Source organism: Papio anubis, chromosome 9 (assembly GCF_008728515.1).
Source record: "Papio anubis isolate 15944 chromosome 9, Panubis1.0, whole genome shotgun sequence".
Taxonomy (NCBI): Eukaryota; Metazoa; Chordata; class Mammalia; order Primates; family Cercopithecidae; genus Papio; species Papio anubis.
In genome coordinates, this window is record NC_044984.1 from 58,466,554 (window position 1) to 58,487,031 (window position 20,478).

Below are 20,478 nucleotides of genomic sequence, written 5' to 3' on the forward strand. Positions count from 1 at the left end.
AAAAGTACAAGACTTCTTTTAAGACTCAAGTTGGCTCCAAAGTTTAAAATGAGCCTTAGAAATTATGACTGTTTTATATCCTTTATATAAATTCAGCTTTCTATCCTATTTTACCAAAAACATGCATTTAAACTGATTATGAGTTACAGTTGTTTATGTTATTGTCTATGAAGAGGAGAAGACAAAAAAAGCCAGTTTATGGAGCATGCTATATAATAGCATTTGGTGTCTCAGCTGTGCAAAACAAAACTCATAGATAAAAACTCAACTCGGCCGGGTGCGGTGGCTCGCGCCTGTAATCCCAGCACTTTGGGAGGCTGAGGCAGGCGGATCACAAGGTCAGGAGATCGAGACCATCCTGGCTAACATGGTGAAACCCCGTCTCTACTAAAAATACAAAAAATTAGCTGGGCATGGTGGCGGGCGCCAGCTACTCGGGAGGCTGAGGCAGGAGAATGGCGTGAACCTGGGAGGTGGAGCTTGCAGTGAGCCGAGATCGCACCACTGCACTCCAGCCTGGGCGACTGAGCAAGACTCCGTCTCAAAAAAAAAAAAAAAAAACTCATAGATAAAAACTCAGTCTTAACTTATGGTGACAGTCTGTTTTTCAAAATAGATGTAATTATAAGATCATGAAAGATTTCTTTAATGTCATATTTTTTCTGAAATACCAAGTGTTAAGACATATAAAATATATACGTGTATGTATTTATATATAATGTACCTGCTGTATTTCTAATTGGATTTTATGTGTGTTTGATAGAAATGGTAAGCAGTTTTTAAGCCAAAAGAACGTGGATTTTGACAAGCAGGATGAGTAGCTTATCCCATGTTTCCAAAAACAAATGGTCGCTGTTTAAATTTTTCAGCTGTGGATATGTTAAGCATAGCATGTTAACATATCACAGACAAATGACATCAGTTGGATGTTAATGGTTTTATTATTTTAATAAAATAAGTTGGTTGCCCTTTTTTATGGCCAGTTCTGCTAAGGAGCAGTGGTAATCTCTCTAATGTTTTGGAAACTCCATAAAAGGAACCCCCATCAGCCAAGAGCATTTCTAAAACAAGGCAGATAAGAAGAAATTGTTTGTTTCTGGTGCAATTTTAATAATGCTCTGATTTTGAACTTATCCATAATTGAGATCATGGCCAAATATATTCTATCAAAACCTAAGATAAGTGGCCTCTTGAAGTTCATGGTGAGTCACGCGATTTGGCTGCTAGTGGCTAGGGAAGCCATATTTGAAAGATGCTCAAATAGTCATTCACATTTTCTGAGTTTTTACTATGTGCCAAGCGCTGATCTAAGTTGCTTCTGTACATTGTCTCATTTCATTCCCACAGCAGCCCTGTGTTATAAGAACTCTTATTATTCTCATTCTACAGATTAGGAAGCTGAGGTTTTGTAACTTACCACAGTCACCTGGCTAGTAGGGGACAGAGCTGGCATTCGAGTACAACTGACTGACTCGAGAGCTCAGACCCTAACCAATAAGCCCTGCTGCCTTATTAATTTATGTCTGTATGGTCCACATGAATCATCTTCCGCCTCTGCACAAGAGCCATTAAGAATTCCACGAGTGAGATTTCATCATCAGAGGTCCATCGCAGGAACTGCTCCGTTCTTACCACAGTCCTTCCTGCAGCTGCCATCTTCCAGTCGTAGCCAGGCCAAGCCGCTGCATTCTACTGTTGCAGCTTATGTAACAGCTCCATATTTACAAGAGAAGTTCTGATGCGCCTATTAAAAGTAAATATGTAATTGGAACCTTGAGAGGATTGGTGTGATTCGTGCGTCATTTAAATAGGAGAACTGTGCTTCTGGAGGTGGGTCTGTGGTGCCCCGTTGTAACTGTGGTTTCTCATTCTCCATCAGGTGTGCCAGGTCAGTGCCCAGCAACCAGTCCAGGCAGAGCTCATGCTCAGGTACCAACAGTTGCAGTCCCGCCTCGCCACGCTCAAAATCGAGAATGAAGAGGTGAGCATGCGTTCATCCTGCCACACCAGTGTTCTGAATTCAGATATAACTGGAAGGCATTCTCACATGATCTAGGCATATGTAATATTCAAGATTCAACCTCTTCATTACGTATTTCCTGCTCTCAGGGTTCCTGTAATACTCTTTGTAGGGGATAAATGCAAAGATTCTGTATTCTGCCATAGATTAATATTTTACTAGACACTCACTGCATATACATGTAAACATAATTTTTTTACCTTAAATTGTAATTCATAGTGAAAATAGTTCCCATGGGTTGTCAAATTCAACATATATGTACAAAAATATACAATCCTGTGTACAGTGGAACTTTTGACTAATATGTTAATTTATTTTTTAAAATATTTTGCAGAGATGGGGCCTTGCTGTGTTGCCCAGGCCGGACTCAAACTCCTGGCTTCAAGCAGTCCTATCTTGGCCTCCCAAAGTGCTGGGATTACAGGCATGAGCCATTGTGGGGCCTGGCCCACAGTGTGCCATGTTAATTTAATCCTAACTTTTAAAATTCACTTTTTTTCCCTTATGGTTTCCTATATTCTCTAAATTTTTGGTACTGAACATGGCATTACTGATATAATTAGAACAAAATCATATTTTGAAATGGTACTTGAATGAGGATAGACAAATGTTTATTTGCCAGCATTAGTATATTTAAATGAATAGAGTATAAAATATGAATTATCAATATATGTTGAGTTAGGAAGCAATTATACAATTCAGCTGCCTATTTCTGAAATTAACTTACTTGAATCCACGTTCTCCTAAAATAAAGATGCGAACCACAAATGTTTCTTGCATTAATCAAGGCTCCCAATTGTAATTTACAGGAACACAAGTTACAAAGTTAACTATTGGTCAGTGTTTGCAGTATCCTCAGACATCACTGGATTTGTGTTCAAATGACGTTATCAGGACTCTCTCTCTATCACTTAGAAGTGATTTCTTCATGTGTGTTGGTAGTGTGTTGGGGATAGAGGCAGAACTATGTGGTCCCTTTTAAAGCTTGCCATCCCACTTCATCCTAGCATCCTTGTCTCTGCAGTAGGACTGACTCTTTACTGACCTGGCTGAAGTCATGCATGCTTCTGGACAAATGATTCCATCTAGGAGATGAGATTCTGTCATTGGTCAGCCTGGAGAATGTGCAGCTCATAGAACCCTTTGATTGAGAATTCCAACAGAAATAGTGTATTTCTAGAGACAATTCCCAGAAGGAAGGATCGTGGGACAGAAGTGAAAAAATAACTTACAATGATAAAGTGAATATCCAAAATTCACTTTCATACCCTGTTTTGTTTTAATCCCACCAGGATGTTTGAGCTCGTGTATTTGTTTCTGTTAAGAAAGAGTGATGTATTTTTAGACCAGTATAATTTGGTCAAAACCCATTGTAAATTTTGGCTTTTATTATTCCTAATAGAAACAAACCAGCCCTTATTCAAATGTGTGTACTTAAGATGCAACCAATGTCATCTCTATATAGAGTCCCACAAATGAACCTTTCCAAAGGAAAGCTACTGCTCACCTTGAAGTAGCATTTGAGAGCCTAGGTTTTGGCTAGGCTTCACAAAATACCTAATGCAGTTTACTGGATCCTATTCTATCTACAGTTTGTATGTCTAGTGACTTCCCTTGTTTTTCCCTGCATATCCTTCTGCTGTTTTATTTGGATAACATTCTCTAAACTCAAGGAAAATAGGGTATTATACACAAAGTCAAAACTGGCAGCTCAAGGATATGTTTTGTTTGGCTCCCAAAGTTTTGACCTGTTTTTTTAAAAAAAGGTCTGACTACTCTGGCCCTGCACTGCTTCATAAATTGAAGAGCTGGGGCATTTGAATTCTACTTTGCCAGAGTCATTCAACTTCCATTTCTCTTATAGTGAACTGTTTGTGTTACCTGTCTGGCCTCCGCAGGCCTTTGAGTTTGTGACCCTTAATGTATGCCTTTTTAGGCATAATGTGGAGAAGCACAGTGTCCTTATAAACTTAGAGAGTCAGGCAATGCTTTGTGAGGGTTAATTTTTAAAAATTCTCTAAAGAACTTGGGAAGCTGAGGGAGGATCTCTTGAGCCCAGGAGTTCGAGGCTGCACTGAGGTGAGATGGTGCCACTGCACTTTAGCCTGGGTGACAGCAGGACCCTGTCTCTTAAAAATATTAATTAATTAAAATAAATTTTTAAAAACCTACTGACTGCAAAATAAAACTTAAAAAGTACTTTTTAAACATTAGCTGAAGCAGCAAATGAATTGGATTATCCTAATGTTTCTTGTGAGCATGACTACTGGTTTATGATTTGTTGAACACCAAAGAAAATTTACTGTGGTGGAGTGGGATTCTCAAAGAAAGTAAGATTTAAATTAGATTTTTGATAATCAGTAGATAACCATAAAAATAGAGGGACGAAAAGATATTTCAATATATGTCAAGGTTCCTTGGGAGAATAGTTGGTTATCATCCCAGTTCTCTTTGGGGATGAACTGAAGGAGAAGGTGAGGTCATTCAACAAGAAGCTTTGAGAGCCAGGTTAAGGAGTTTTGTTACTGTGGTTCAGAACAATAAATACTGAAGGTCCCCAAGGCTTGAGGCTGCATTGAGCTATGATTATGCCACTGCACTCTAGCCTGGCCAGTGGAATGGGACCCTGTCTCCCCCACCAAAAGAAAGAAAAGTTGAGAGAGAATTTCACCCAAGTTTTAAAAAGCATGGACAGTGCAGCTAAGTAGAACATGAACCTTTTCACCAAATCTTAGAATACCTTAAATAGTCATTTTGGGAGGCCAAGGCAGGCAGATTGCCTGAGCTCAAGAGTTCGAGAACAGCCTGGGCAACAATGGTGAGACCCCATCTCTACTAAAATACAAAAAATTAGCCGGGCCTGGCAGCATGCGCCTGTAATCCCAGCTACTCAGGAGGCTGAGACAGGAGAATCACTTGAACCCGGGAGGTTGCAGTGAGCCAAGATTGTGCCACTGCCCTCCAGCCTGGGTGACAGAGCAAGACTCCGTCTCAACAACAACAACAACAAAAAAGTAGGCACCACCTGCAACAGACCATATCTGGCCCATGAAAAAAAATTTTTTTGAGACAAGGTCTCACTCGGCCACCCAGGCTGGGGTGCAGAGGCACAGTCACAGCTCACTGCAGCCTCAACCTCGCAGGCTTAGGTAATCCTCCCACCTCAGCCTCCTGAGTAGCTGGGACTGCAGGCACACACCACCACACCTGGCTGATTTTTGTTTTTTTCATAGAAACTGGGTTTCACCACGTTGCCCAGGCTGGTCTCTAACTCCTGGGTTCAAAGCGATCCACCTGCCTTGGTCTCCCAAGATGCTGGGATTACAGGTGTGAGCCATCACTCCTGGCCTGAAAACTTTTGTTTGCTCTACAGTGCTTGGGTTTTGAAAGTTATTTACTATCCTGTAAAAACTGTAAGTTTTCATAAAAATACCAATATGCAGGGTGAGCACAGTGGCTCACACCTATAATCCCAGCACTTCGGGAGGCCAAAGCAGGCAAATCTCTTGAGGTCAGGAGTTCGAGATCAGCCTGGCCAACATGACAAAATGCTGTCTCTACTGAAAATATAAAAATTAGCCAGGCATGGTGGCGCATGCTTGTAGTCCCAGTTACTCAGGAGGCTGAGGTGGGAGAATCACTTGAACCCAGGAGGTGGAAGTTGCAGTGAGCTGAGATTACACCACTGCACTCCAGCCTGGGCGACAGTGCAAGACTGTCTCAAAAAATATATATATATAAAAAATATATTATATATATAATATATATAAATATATATATTATATATTTACATATTTATATTTTATAAATATATTTATAAAAATAATATATAATATATAAATTATATAATTTATAAATATGTAATAAATATATATTATTTATATTATAAATAATAAACATTATTTATAATATATAAATATTAAATTATAAATTATTTAAATTATAAATATTTAATTTATTAAATTATAAATATTTAATTTATAAATATTATTAAATTACATAAATTATTTATATTTATAATATAAATAATATATATTTATCAATATCCAGCCTCTTTAAAAATTAGAAGAACTGATCACACTAGACCTGTGTTTCTTTTTTTTTTTTTTTTTATTAAAAAATAGTTTATTATTTCATTTGTATGGACATGGAAAAAATGTTGAGTTATGATAAAATACACAAACATAAAATTTACCATCTTAAACATTCATTTATAGACACTTGAGTTGCTTTCACCTTTTGGCTATTGTGAATAATGCTGCTATGAGCACGGGGGACAAATCTCTCTTCAAGTCCCTGTTTTCAGTTCTTTGGGGTATATACCTAGAAACTGGATGGCTGGATCATATGGTGATTCTATTTTCAAGTTTTTGAGGAACTGCCGTATTGTTTTCCACAGTGGCTGCCCTCAAACGTTTTACATTCCCACTAACCGTGTACAAGAGTTCTAATTTCACCATATCCTCACAAACACTAGTGATTTTCTGGGTTTTTTTTTTTTTTTAATTTATTTATTATTATTATACTTTAAGTTGTAGGGTACATGTGCATAACGTGCAGGTTTGTTACGTATGTATACTTGTGCCATGTTGGTGTGCTGCACCCATCAACTCGTCATTTACATCAGGTATAACTCCCAATGCAATCCCTCCCCCCTCCCCCCTCCCCATGATAGGTCCCGGTGTGTGATGTTCCCCTTCCTGAGTCCAAGTGATCTCATTGTTCAGTTCCCACCTATGAGTGAGAACATGCGGTGTTTGGTTTTCTGTTCTTGTGATAGTTTGCTAAGAATGATGGTTTCCAGCTGCATCCATGTCCCTACAAAGGACACAAACTCATCCTTTTTTATGGCTGCATAGTATTCCATGGTGTATATGTGCCACATTTTCTTAATCTAGTCTGTCACTGATGGACATTTGGGTTGATTCCAAGTCTTTGCTATTGTGAATAGTGCTGCAATAAACATACGTGTGCATGTGTCTTTATAGCAGCATAATTTATAATCCTTTGGGTATATACCCAGTAATGGGATGGCTGAGTCATATGGTACATCTAGTTCTAGATCCTTGAGGAATCGCCATACTGTTTTCCATAATGGTTGAACTAGTTTACAGTCCCACCAACAGTGTAAAAGTGTTCCTATTTCTCCACATCCTCTCCAGCACCTGTTGTTTCCTGACTTTTTAATGATCGCCATTCTAACTGGTGTGAGATGGTATCTCATTGTGGTTTTGATTTGCATTTCTCTGATGGCCAGTGATGATGAGCATTTTTTCATGTGTCTGTTGGCTGTATGAATGTCTTCTTTTGAGAAATGTCTGTTCATATCCTTTGCCCACTTTTTGATGGGGTTGCTTGTTTTTTTCTTGTAAATTTGTTTGAGTTCTTTGTAGGTTCTGGATATTAGCCCTTTGTCAGATGAGTAGATTGCAAAAATTTCCTCCCATTCTGTAGGTTGCCTGTTCACTCTGATGGTAGTTTCTTTTGCTGTGCAGAAGCTCTTTAGTTTAATTAGATCCCATTTGTCAATTTTGGCTTTTGCTGCCATTGCTTTTGGTGTTTTAGACATGAAGTCTTTGCCCATGCCTATGTCCTGAATGGTACTACCTAGGTTTTCCTCTAGGGTTTTTATGGTATTAGGTCTAACATTTAAGTCTCTAATCCATCTTGAATTAATTTTCGTATAAGGAGTAAGGAAAGGATCCAGTTTCAGCTTTCTACTGATGGCTAGCCAATTTTCCCAGCACCATTTATTAAATAGGGAATCCTTTCCCCATTTCTTGTTTCTCTCAGGTTTGTCAAAGATCAGATGGCTGTAGATGTGTGGTATTATTTCTGAGGGCTCTGTTCTGTTCCATTGGTCTACATTTCTGTTTTGGTACCAGTACCATGCTGTTTTGGTTACTGTAGCCTTGTAATATAGTTTGAAGTCAGGTAGCGTGATGCCTCCAGCTTTGTTCTTTTGACTTAGGATTGTCTTGGAGATGCGGGCTCTTTTTTGGTTCCATATGAACTTTAAAGCAGTTTTTTCCAATTCTGTGAAGAAACTCATTGGTAGCTTGATGGGGATGGCATTGAATCTATAAATAACCTTGGGCAGTATGGCCATTTTCACGATATTGATTCTTCCTATCCATGAGCATGGTATGTTCTTCCATTTGTTTGTGTCCTCTTTTATTTCACTGAGCAGTGGTTTGTAGTTCTCCTTGAAGAGGTCCTTTACATCCCTTGTAAGTTGGATTCCTAGGTATTTTATTCTCTTTGAAGCAATTGTGAATGGAAGTTCATTCATGATTTGGCTCTGTGTTTGTCTGTTACTGGTGTATAAGAATGCTTGTGATTTTTGCACATTAATTTTGTATCCTGAGACTTTGCTGAAGTTGCTTATCAGCTTAAGGAGATTTTGGGCTGAGACAATGGGGTTTTCTAAATATACAATCATGTCATCTGCAAAGAGGGACAATTTGACTTCTTCTTTTCCTAAGTGAATACCCTTGATTTCTTTCTCTTGCCTAATTGCCCTAGCCAGAACTTCCAACACTATGTTGAATAGGAGTGGTGAGAGAGGGCATCCCTGTCTTGTGCCAGTTTTCAAAGGGAATTTTTCCAGTTTTTGCCCATTCAGTATGATATTGGCTGTGGGTTTGTCATAAATAGCTCTTATTATTTTGAGGTACGTTCCATCAATACCGAATTTATTGAGCGTTTTTAGCATGAAGGGCTGTTGAATTTTGTCAAAAGCCTTTTCTGCATCTATTGAGATAATCATGTGGTTCTTGTCTTTGGTTCTGTTTATATGCTGGATTATGTTTATTGATTTGCAAATGTTGAACCAGCCTTGCATCCCAGGGATGAAGCCCACTTGATCATGGTGGATAAGCTTTTTGATATGTTGTTGAATCCGGTTTGCCAGTATTTTATTGAGGATTTTTGCATCGATGTTCATCAAGGATATTGGTCTAAAATTCTCTTTTTTTGTTGTGTCTCTGCCAGGCTTTGGTATCAGGATGATGTTGGCCTCATAAAATGAGTTAGGGAGGATTCCCTCTTTTTCTATTGATTGGAATAGTTTCAGAAGGAATGGTACCAACTCCTCCTTGTACCTCTGGTAGAATTCAGCTGTGAATCCATCTGGTCCTGGACTTTTTTTGGTTGGTAGGCTATTAATTGTTGCCTCAATTTCAGAGCCTGCTATTGGTCTATTCAGGGATTCAACTTCTTCCTGGTTTAGTCTTGGAAGAGTGTAAGTGTCCAGGAAATTATCCATTTCTTCTAGATTTTCCAGTTTATTTGTGTAGAGGTGTTTATAGTATTCTCTGATGGTAGTTTGTATTTCTGTGGGGTCGGTGGTGATATCCCCTTTATCATTTTTAATTGCGTCGATTTGATTCTTCTCTCTTTTCTTCTTTATTAGTCTTGCTAGTGGTCTGTCAATTTTGTTGATCTTTTCAAAAACCCAACTCCTGGATTCATTGATTTTTTGGAGGGTTTTTTGTGTCTCTATCTCCTTCAGTTCTGCTCTGATCTTAGTTATTTCTTTTAATGTTTCTACAGGACAATAACTGACTTCCTTTAGACACAGAATGTGTGCTTCCAGTTTGCCATGTTCTCCACTCAGCCCACTCAGCTCATTTTCATGGCTTGCCTGGCCCTTAAAGATATTTGAGTTTGTATCACCTGCCTTAAAACAAAGAGAAGAGAGCAGTACATGCTTGTGAAATGGCCTCAGTATACTTAAAAGTAGTAAAAGCTAAAAGGTTTGAGAAGGGCTTAATTAAATCTGTGGTTGATAAAGATTCATAAGAGATTGTGACATTTATTGTCACTTCCCAACTTTACATTTACCTGTTAAACTTTTAAAAATGAGGTTTGAGTTTTACTATGCTGCAAGCTTGCGCCCTTAGTACCTCAGTCTCACGATTCCAACTTCCAGCCGATCTGTCAGTGAATATTCATTAGTGCCCACTGTGTGTTATGCATATGGAATTAGAGCGGGGCCTGCTGCCACACAGCCTTGTGCCCGATCATTGTTTTATTTTGATTACTTAGCTGTTTATTAAAACTTTGAAAGGAAACATTAATAAACATTACTTATGTTTTTGTTTTGTTTTGTTTGAGACAGGGTGCCAGTCTGTCATCCAGGCTGGAGTGCAGTGGCACAGTCACTGCAGCCTCAACCTCCCGGGCTCAGGTGGTCCTCCTGCCTTAGCCTCCCAAGTAGCTACTTTTTTATTACTTACAGAGACAGTGTTTCTACAAATAATTGTTTTGAATTATTCTTTAAATTTTCAATTATTGTTCATGAATTTTGTTCAAAAACAAAATAATACGCCCAGCTACTTTTTTATTATTTGTAGAGACAGAGTCTCCCTATGTTTCCCAGGCTGGTTGAACTCCTGGGCTCAAGCGATCTTCCCACCTTGGCCTCCCAGAGTGCTGGGATTACAGGTGAGAGCCACAGCCGGCTCACATTACTCATTTCAGCCACCTGGCCCAACATGCTCTTAAAGGCAACTTTTCAAAAACAAACTAATCATTTATACCTTTCTCATTATAAACATTTTCCAAACACTTTCCAGCCTAATATTGCACTGTCTTGTCTGCTTTCTCAAAAGTTTGCATTTAACCTTGTTGTAGGGATTTCTGCTTAGGGGTCATTCCTGTTGCTTCTTCCTTTCCAAACTAGCCTCTGGAGTAACTCACCATTGATTACAGTTCCCATTTCTTCAAGTTTCTCATTTCTCCCTTTATCTATACACAGTCAAAGAAAGAGAAAAAGGAACTACTTTGAGGAGAGCATCTATGCCTTTTATATTTTTTTAGGACAACATTGGTTTGTAATAGCTTGCCCCATTTTCAGACTGTTTGTCCCAATATTTGGTCCAGAAAATAAAGTTTTCATCAGCATGTCACTGCTGTTCTGTGAGTAAAACCTTCTCACATATAAAACAACTAGTCTCTCTTAAATTATAGTAGATTTACCACCCTGAGGGGAATGTACAATGAGAGAGACCCATAATTTCTCAATCAATTTGCAACAGTGTTGAATGAACAGATAGCTCCACGTAAATTTTCCTAGCACCATTTGAAGTCTTTCACCAGCAGCTTGCCAACGAGTATTTCACAGACTGTTCCAAAAATACATTACTTACACAAGATATTTTAAACAATAATGAGCCAGATTTTAGGCAAACATTTGAGACAATTTTCATGGCATGGGAAATTGAGGGAACTAAGTGATATTTCAGTTATACCTCCTACCTAGGGTAGAAAAATCACATTTTCCCCCCAAATTTCTCATAATACCAGTGACCTCAGCAGAATCCCAGGTCATGTAAATCAATGATCAGACTCTCCTGGGGGATTCTCAAGTTCTTTTGAGACTTGATATAAGATATGAAGCCTGATAACCACTTAATTATAATTGCTGCTTTGGGTCTTCTCTGTGGCCTTTAACTTCATTTTTACTGATTTAAGTATCTTTGACTTGCCTGCAACCTTCTACTGATAAGCTAACAGGAAAATCCTAAGTAAAAGATAACTGCCATTTGTCCCTTAGATGGCATCATCTTCTTGGCCAAAATTAAAAATAGGATCAACTATCTTTCACCACGAACACACATTTATATTTTTTGTTTCAAGCAAGCTTTAGCTCACTAAAGGGAGGGCCTTGATCCAAAAGAATACCAAGAGAAATGAGGAGAGTTTCTAGGATGGGTATAAAAATGAGTCCTGGGATAGGGCACCCCAAAGAAAATGGCAGCGCTCAGGATGGCTCTCAGTGGAGAAGCCACTCATTTTCTCGGATGCACTGAGCATTTTTTGGCATCTATGATTTGAAAGGATAACTTCAGCATCCACTGTTCATTCAGTGAACTTTTTCTGATAATTTGCTGTGTTTCAGGCACCGTGCTAGTCCCTGGAGCTATAAAGATTAATAAGTTATCACTGACTTCAAGTTGCTTCCACCATAGGTGGAAATATAAACCTCTAAACAGTGTAGCAGGTGCTTGTGAGAAATCAATTTGAGATCATGCTTCTTAGACCACACTCAGTGTCAGGTCCACTCACATGGGTCATTAAATCAGAGTCAGGGGTGGGCCACAGGAAAACAGGTTTTCCGAGACACAGCTGAAGGCAGAGACTTTGTTCTGAGAGTCCTGAGCAACGATGATGTTTTCTTCCTTGGATTAAGTTATATCATTGCTGAGAATGAATTTTGTTCAAAAACAAGAGAGCCCAGCATTTGTAAACATTACCTTAAATGCAAGTACATAAATTACTAGTGTGAATTCTTCTGGAATGGTGATGTGACATTCCCTACCCCCCCCCCAAAAAAAAGGTTGTGGGACAGCAAACATTGGTCTGTTTTTTCAGATCTGGTAATGCCTACCCAACACAGACACGGGATAGGGTCACTAGCATTGCACCCATGTTAGGGTACAAGGCGCAAGGGAAGGACATGGCAGGATGCTCTGCCTGTGCTCTCGCCTTCTGTGGCCTGTGCTAGCTGTGAGTTTCTGTACCCTTGGCTAATTAATTATGGAATTGACCCAATCTGTGTGTGTGTGTGTGTGTGTGTGTGTGTGTGTGTGTGTGTGGTCCCTTTCTGCTAATTTTTAGTACATCTGAAATGACACAGTGCTATAATTGAAATACATTCAAGGTCAGCGATGGGAAGGAGCAAGTAGTTCAGTGGGGAGGCGAAGGAAGGGATCAGGGTCACCTTCACAGATGAGTGATGAGTCTTAAAGGATGAATAGGACTGTATCAGTGCAAGGTACAAGGCACAGTGCCTTAAATACATGGAGTGTGTTATGGTATGATTTGTGTCCTCCCTGAAAATTCATATGTTAAAGTCTTAGCTTTCAGTGATTAAGAATGTGATCTTATTTGAAGATAGGATCTTCACAGAAGTAATCAAATTAAAGTAGGTCAATATGACTTATGTCCTTATAAGACAAAGGGGAGGGGAAATTTGGATACAGAGACACAGGTGGAGGGAAGACGATATGAAGAGACATAGGGAGAAGATGACCATCTACAAGCCAAGGAGAGAGGCCTGGAACAGATCCTTCCCTCCCAGCCCTCAGAAAGAACCAACCCCGCAAACCAACACCTCGATCTCAGATGTCTAGCCTCCAGCACTGTGAGACAATACCTTTCTGTTGTTTAAGCTACTCAGTACCTGGTTTGCCTTAGAATAACACAGTGCATTCAGGGAATGAGACCACTGAAATAGCTGTCTTATTCTCCCAGTGATGGTAGTGTCCTGGTAACACAAAGGCAACAGAGCCAGTCCACAAAAGCCCGCAGAAGTCACCTCTCCCTCATTCATTTTGACCCACAGCTCAGAGTTCAAGCCACCCGGGCAGCTCCTTCAGTGCAGTGCATTCTTCTGGTTTCTCATGAATCCTTTGTCAAGTCTTTGGCCTCTCCTTCCACCAAAACCCAACTGTGTTTTCCTCCTGTTGATGGGGAGGTATTACAAGGCTCATATTAGCTGTTTCATATTTGCCTCATTATGTTCCCCCCGAGACTTATTAATATGGCTGGTGTGTGTCAGAAGCTGGTGTTACTGTCTGTTGCAAACATCCCATGGGATGATATGCAGTCCCAGCATTGTGTCTGGTGGCTTCTGTCACATCCTTTATTCCTGATACTTCCAAATTTAACCATGACACCACTGCTTCTGAGAAGGAAGTTGAAAAAAAGAAGAAAAATGGTGGTGTTGATTTTGGTTCTTCGTATATGTATTCCATGTGTGCATCTGATAATGCTGCTGTCTCTGGTTTCCTATATGTAAGAACACGGCTCTAGTGAAACATTCTTATGTAACCATCTGTGTCATAAACTCAGTGAACACACTTTAATTGCAAAATTCCAACAAATTTACAGATTACAGTTGTCCCTTGGCGTCCAAGGGGGATTGGTTCCAGGATCTCCCACAGATAGCGAAATTCGAGGATGCTCAAGTCCGTTATATAAATGGTGTGGTATCTGCGCATAACCTACACACATTTTCCTATACTTTAAATCATCTCTAGATTACTTGTAATACCTAAAACAATGTAAATGCTATGTAAATAGTTATACTGGGTTTTGTTATTTTTTATTGTTGTATTATTTTTTATTTTTTTTTACAAATATTTTTGACCCACAGTTGGTTGAACTTGTGAATGGTTGAATACATGGATAGAGAATCCATTAAAAAAACAAAAACTGACTGCATTTGAAGACAAACTAGGAATGTTTATTTTGGTTCATGATTATTTTTGGGTTTTTTTGTTGTTCAGATGGATTTTGTGGTTTTTTGTTTGTGTATTTTAGGAGCTTTTCTTGTCATTGTTTTCCTTTAATTGTGTTTTAATTAGGTACATATCAGAGCACCTTATTGAACCTTACATCGTGTTATTCTTGTACTTCACCTTACCAGTATCTGAAGAACATTTCATGCCCCTACGTATACTTTTCATGCTCCTATGTATTTGGAAGTTCTGCTCTGCCTTCCAGAGCAAAAGAAGCTGTAGTTCTTCTCAGCAGTTTTGCTATTTAAGCCATCTGTTGAAAACGATTAACTGCTACTGCTGTTGCTTAAATGTTTTTCAAATATGCCCCATCGTGTTCATTCCCACTCTTACTTCATTAGATCAAGGTTTCGTCATCTCTAATGGAACTAGGGTCTCCTGACTACTTTTCCTGCTTTCTGTCTCTTTCCCTTTTATTGTTCATCAACTCAGGGATCTTTTAAAAATGTAAATCTAAACTGTCCCTTATAGGTGTCAGTGTCCCTGTTGATTCTCAATTAAGTGTGGTATATGAGGGCCTTTATTTTTGTTTTATTTTTTTAAATTCTGACCCCAGTATCATACAATAGGAAGGGCCTTTATTAGCAAGTCATCTTCTCTAGATGCTATGCACTCCTACTTCTCAAAAAAAACTTCTTGTTGTAGCCCAAGGCGGCCAGGATCTCTCTTTTCCCACTTTTTCCTCTGCCTGGAATGCCCTTTTTTCCAGTGAACACCTATTCACCATTTAATATGTGCTCAAAATTTATCTTCTCAATGGTGCCTTCCGTGACTTCCTCAGACAGCACAATATACTCTTTTGCCTGTGTTTTCTTACACATTTGTCAATTTCAAGAGTTTAATTGAATAAAGAAATAATAGCATTGACTTTGTAGCATTTTAATTACTATATATTGGCACAAGTACTTCCATTTTTTAAAAGTATTATAAATATAAAATTTATGGAGCTGTAGATAATATAGTCAAATATTTACCTTCCTTATTCAGTTATTAATTTAGTTATGCATAATTTAAATCATATATAAAACAGTATTTTAATTTAGAAATAGTTTTTCTCTCATTTTCACAATTTTATGAAGACTCTTCATATATCCTGATATTGTTTGTCATTACCAGAGCCACATTTTGAGTCATCAAGTATACTTTTCTTAGAGTATACCATCTTCACATCTATTTGTTTGAAATACAGTGCTTTTAAAACTTGTGCATGATACTGTCATTAGAAATTTGTCTACAAGCTGTAAGAGCCTATTTGACTAGTGTAGGATGGTGACTCTTTTAATTCAGTCTATAGATATTTAATTATGACCTCCTTAAAGTAATTAATTACAGTATTTTAATGGTCATTAATATGCTTTTTTTCCAACAGTATCTACCCTTTGCATTGTGCATAACCCCAGGAATGATTATTGTCTATTAAATGTCTTTCTCTTCTTTTTTTTTAATATTAATTCCATCACATGACCTTCTAAACACCCAAACTAGTACTAATTGCTACTGTTTCTTTCCCAAACATTATTTTGTTTAAAAAAAAAAAAAAAGTAATTGAAAAGATTTCTACTTCCTGTAATGATGGACTGGGTCACTCAACTGATTCCTTCAAATTTTATTTTCTAGGACAAGATGCATGGCCAGGCCTGCAACTTGTGACACAGGGAACCATATCTTCCCAAAAGGAAGATCATCTAATATTTTGAACAATAATAAAATCCAGAGATTCTGAGCTATTAGTGCCCCTAATGGTTTGGGAAAATAAACATTCTCTTTGGAGTATAACCTCACCTTTGACCTCAAATAACTCTACAAAAAATATCTAGCAAAGATAGTTAGACAATGAAGAGATAGGAAACCATGAGTGATAGCCAGAAGAAATAATAGACAATAAGACACACCCACAGGAACTCCAAATATTGGGATTATTAGAAATAAATGACAAAAGAACTATTTACAGTGTTCAAGGAGGTTTTTAAAAGCCAAGCTTAGATTTCATCTGGAAATCATAAGCACTAAAATAACAGATTTGAGAATGAGCTACATAGGAATTCTAGCACTGAGAAATAACCAAAATTAAGAAAGCAGTGGGTGAGTTTAACATCAAATAGAGCTAAAAAATAAATCATTAAAGAAGACAAATCAGAAGAAATAATGAAAACACAGCATCAAAAACAAAAGATAATAAAATATTGAAAAGAAGAATAAGAGATACAGAAACACAGGTATTGATAATCCTAATATACTTGTGAGTCCAGCTCCCAGAAACAAAAAAGAATTTTCGAGATAGAGTCTTGCTTTGTCGCCCAGGCTGGGTGCCGGTGGCACGATCTTGGCGGCTCACTGCAGCTTCTGCCCTGAGTTCAGAAGCACTTCTTCTGACTTAGCCTCCCGTGGCTGGATTGAGCATATGCTTCGCCACCCAGCGCGGCTATTTTTGTATTTCAGTAGAGATGGGGTTTCACCATATTGGCCAGGCTGGTCTCGAACTCCTGACTTCAAGAGATCCACTGCCTCGGCCTCCCAAAGTTCTGGGATTATAGGTGTGAGCCACCGTGCCCCATCCAGAAAGAAAAGTAAGAATATAGAGTCAATATTTGAAAAGATAAACGCTGCAAACTTACGAAAGTCTATGAAAAACATCACACAAATTCAAGCAGTCCAAGAAATTCCAGGCAGAATGTATTTTTTAAATCCTTACCTAGATATATTACAGTGAAACTGTAGAAACCCAAAGATGAATAGAAAATTATAAAAGCAGCTGGAAAAAGAAAGCAGATCTTATTCAAAGCAGTGACAGACTGACAGTAACCTTCTCACTCAACAGGAACATGGAAGCCACAACAGAGTACAGTGGTACCTTTCTAACATACAAAAAGAAAATAACTGCTGCACAGAAAAAAGTATTTAATAAATGAAGGTGAAATAAAAGACATTGTCAAGTCAACAAAACAGACACATACTAAAATGAATTTCTAAAGGGTACCCTTAAAATATAAGCACTGGACATCCAAGAATATAATAAATACATGGATGATGCTTAATGAATATTGACTACATAAAATAATAATGTCTTAAATTTAAATATATATAAATATTTACATATATTCTATTATAATACATTACAAAAATAGCATATAAATCAGGAGGAGTAAATGAAGTTAAGGTGTTCTAAACTCTTTACATGGTGTGACAGAAGGAAAAAGCTATCAATTTACATTACACTTTGATAAGCAAAGGTGGAATATGACCTTCAGTGAATAAAAAGACTACTAGAAGATTAATAAATAAATAAGCTCCTATCTCATGGCTATGAGATAGGAAAATATTTCTTAAATAGGACACAAGAAACACTAAAAGGAAAAAATTGATAAATGCGTTATATTAAAATTAGAATCTTTGTTCATCTGGACACTATTGAAAGAGGGAAAAACCACAGCACAGAGTGGGGAAGAATATTTGCAACACATACAACTACAAAAAGATTCGTATCCTTATCAACAAATCATTAAGAAAAAGACTCATAACTTAGAAAATGGAGAAAGAGATTTGAACAAAGTGTTCTCAATTAAGGAGATCCAGATTGCCTTAAACATATGATAATGTGCTCAATCTCATGTATCAGGGAAATGCATATTCAAACCACAGTGAGATACCACGGCACACCCAACACAATTGTTTACATTTGAAAGAAAGACTCACAATACCAACTGTTGATGAGGATGTGGAATCACAGGGATTCTTCCACTCTGCTGGTGACAATATAAATTACAATCATTTTGGAAAACAGTTTAGCAGCAATTCTATTCATGTATGTGTGACTAAACAAAAATGTGTTTATAGCAGTATTATTCAAACTAGCCCACAACTTAAAAAAAGCATCTATCAATAGTTAAATGGATGAATTACAGTGTATTCCTACAATGAATAGCAATGAAATATACTCACAAGAAGTGAGTGTATCTCACGTTGAGCAAAAGGAAGACAAAAATTATACATCCTGTAGGATTTCATTCATGTGAAGTGCAAGAAGGGGCAAAACTAATATCTAATCTTAGAAATCCCGGTAATGGAGGAGGAGAGGGAATAGGTGTATGGTAACTGGGAGAGGCACTAGCAGGCTCGTAATATACTTTTTCTTAGTCTGATTGTTACTCACATAGATGTGTTCCCTTTGTGATAATTCATCATCAAGCTGCACACTTATGATCCATGTGTTTTTCTATATATAGTTTGACTTCAATTAAAAATGTTAAGACAAAAAAGTAATTGAGAGAGTACCCAGTAATATATGAGATTTATAAGGACTGAAATATAAAGCAATAACCTCCTTAGGATGATTTTGAAGAAATCCCTCCCTTAAACTGGTGATCTGGAGTGTTTTTTACCTTTGTTTCTCTCCTAATAAGACTGTGAATTTGGCGGGGACAGGCTCTGTGTAGTCATCTCTGCCTGACAGAGTGGACTCTCCCTGTTTGTGGGATTCATGAAATAATGTACTAATGTGAGAAATGTATTTCTGTTCCCAGGTTAAGAAAACGACTGAAGCCACCTTGCAGACGATACAAGATATGGTCACCATCGAGGACTATGATGTTTCTGAATGCTTCCAGCACAGTCGCTCCACAGAATCTGTGAAGTCCACTGTCTCTGAAACCTACCTGAGTAAACCCAGCATCGCCAAGAGAAGAGCCAACCAGCAGGAAACCGAACAATTCTACTTCATGGTGCGCCCGCCACTTCCCAAGCCACTCGACAGAGCTCAGATCTCGGATTCCCAAGTGCCACTTCTATAGTCGCATCCGAATCATCTGGGGTTCTTTTTGTTAAAATAGACTCCTGTCTACCATCAGAGTTCCTGATTCAGCCAGTCTTGGAAAGAGTTTAGGAGTTACTTAGGTGTTAGTTAATTAGTTAGTTAGGAGTTATTTAGTTAGTTAGAGGACTGGTATAAAACAGTACTTTTAGCTGGGCACAGTGGCTCACGCCTGCAATCCCAACACTTGGGAGGCTGAGGTGGGAGGATCATTTGAGCCCAGGAGTTTGGGACCAGCCTGGGCATCATGGCAAAACTCCGTCTCTACAAAACATATATATATATGTATGTATATATATTAGCCGGCAGGCATAATGACATGCAACTGTAGTCCCAGCTACTTGGGAGGCTGAGGTGGGAGGATCACTTAAGCCCAGGAGGCAGAGGTTGCAGTGAGCTGAGATCACTCTACTGCACTCCAGCCTGGGCAAGAGAGTGACACCCCAATTCTAAAATTAAAAAACACACAGTACTTTTAAACTTCAGTATCCATACATGTCACCAGGAGAGCTGGTGAAAGTGCCAGTTCTAATTTCCAGAGGTCTGGTACAGAAGGAACCTGAGAGTGTGCCTCTCTCCTAGGCTCCCAAGGTTGGCTGATGCTGCTGGTCTGCAGACCACATTTCAAGTAACAAGTTTCTAGGATCTAGAAGATCAAAGTGGCTGGATTTTAGATCTATGAAAAGTTCCTTGACATTGAATAATTTTTTAAAAATTAGGCTGCGTGCAGTGGCTCACGCCTGTAATCCCAGCACTTTGGGAGGCCGAGGCAGGCGGATCACGTGAGGTCAAGAGTTCAAGACAAGCCTGGCCAATATGGAGAAACCCCGTCTCTACTAAAAATACAAAAATAAGCCAGGCGTGGTGGCAGGCGCTTGTAATCCCAGCTACTCAGGAGGCTGAGGCAGGAGAATCACTTGAACCCTGGAGGCGGAGGTTGCAGTGAGCCAAGATCGAGCCACTGCACTCCAACCTGGGCGACAAGAGTGAAACTCTGTCTCAAAAAAGAAAAAAAAATTTTTTTAAATTATTCTTGCCTTTTGCAGAAACTCAGAGAATATTTGGAAGGCAGTAATCTCATCACGAAACTTCAAGCCAAACATGACTTGCTGCAGAGGACTCTGGGAGAAGGTGAGTTATCCGAAATGTATAGGAAGATGACCTGGATGATACATCGTATCATGCATGTATTCCAGAAAGAGTATGAATTGTATTTTTGTGCTTTAAGAAGCAGAGGATACTCTGTGTTTCGATTTGGTTTCATTTGTGTATGTCACGATCAAGTTCTCCTGGCACTATTTTCTTTTTTTTTTTTTTTTTTTTTTTTTTGAGACGGAGTCTCG

The 20,478-nt window shown here is 38.5% G+C and overlaps 1 protein-coding gene across 2 annotated transcripts in view; it reads left to right on the forward strand.

Annotated features, from left to right (window-relative positions):
* Nucleotides 1-20,478, forward strand: part of SRGAP1 (SLIT-ROBO Rho GTPase activating protein 1) — a 318,550-nt gene that overhangs the window by 232,281 nt on the left and 65,791 nt on the right. For both annotated transcript variants that reach the window (XM_003906716.5, XM_017945988.3), the window contains exons 8-10: nucleotides 1,880-1,981; nucleotides 18,849-19,046; nucleotides 20,182-20,266. In XM_003906716.5, coding sequence (XP_003906765.4) covers nucleotides 1,880-1,981; nucleotides 18,849-19,046; nucleotides 20,182-20,266 — 385 coding nt within the window. The remainder of the gene's footprint in view (nucleotides 1-1,879; nucleotides 1,982-18,848; nucleotides 19,047-20,181; nucleotides 20,267-20,478) is intronic.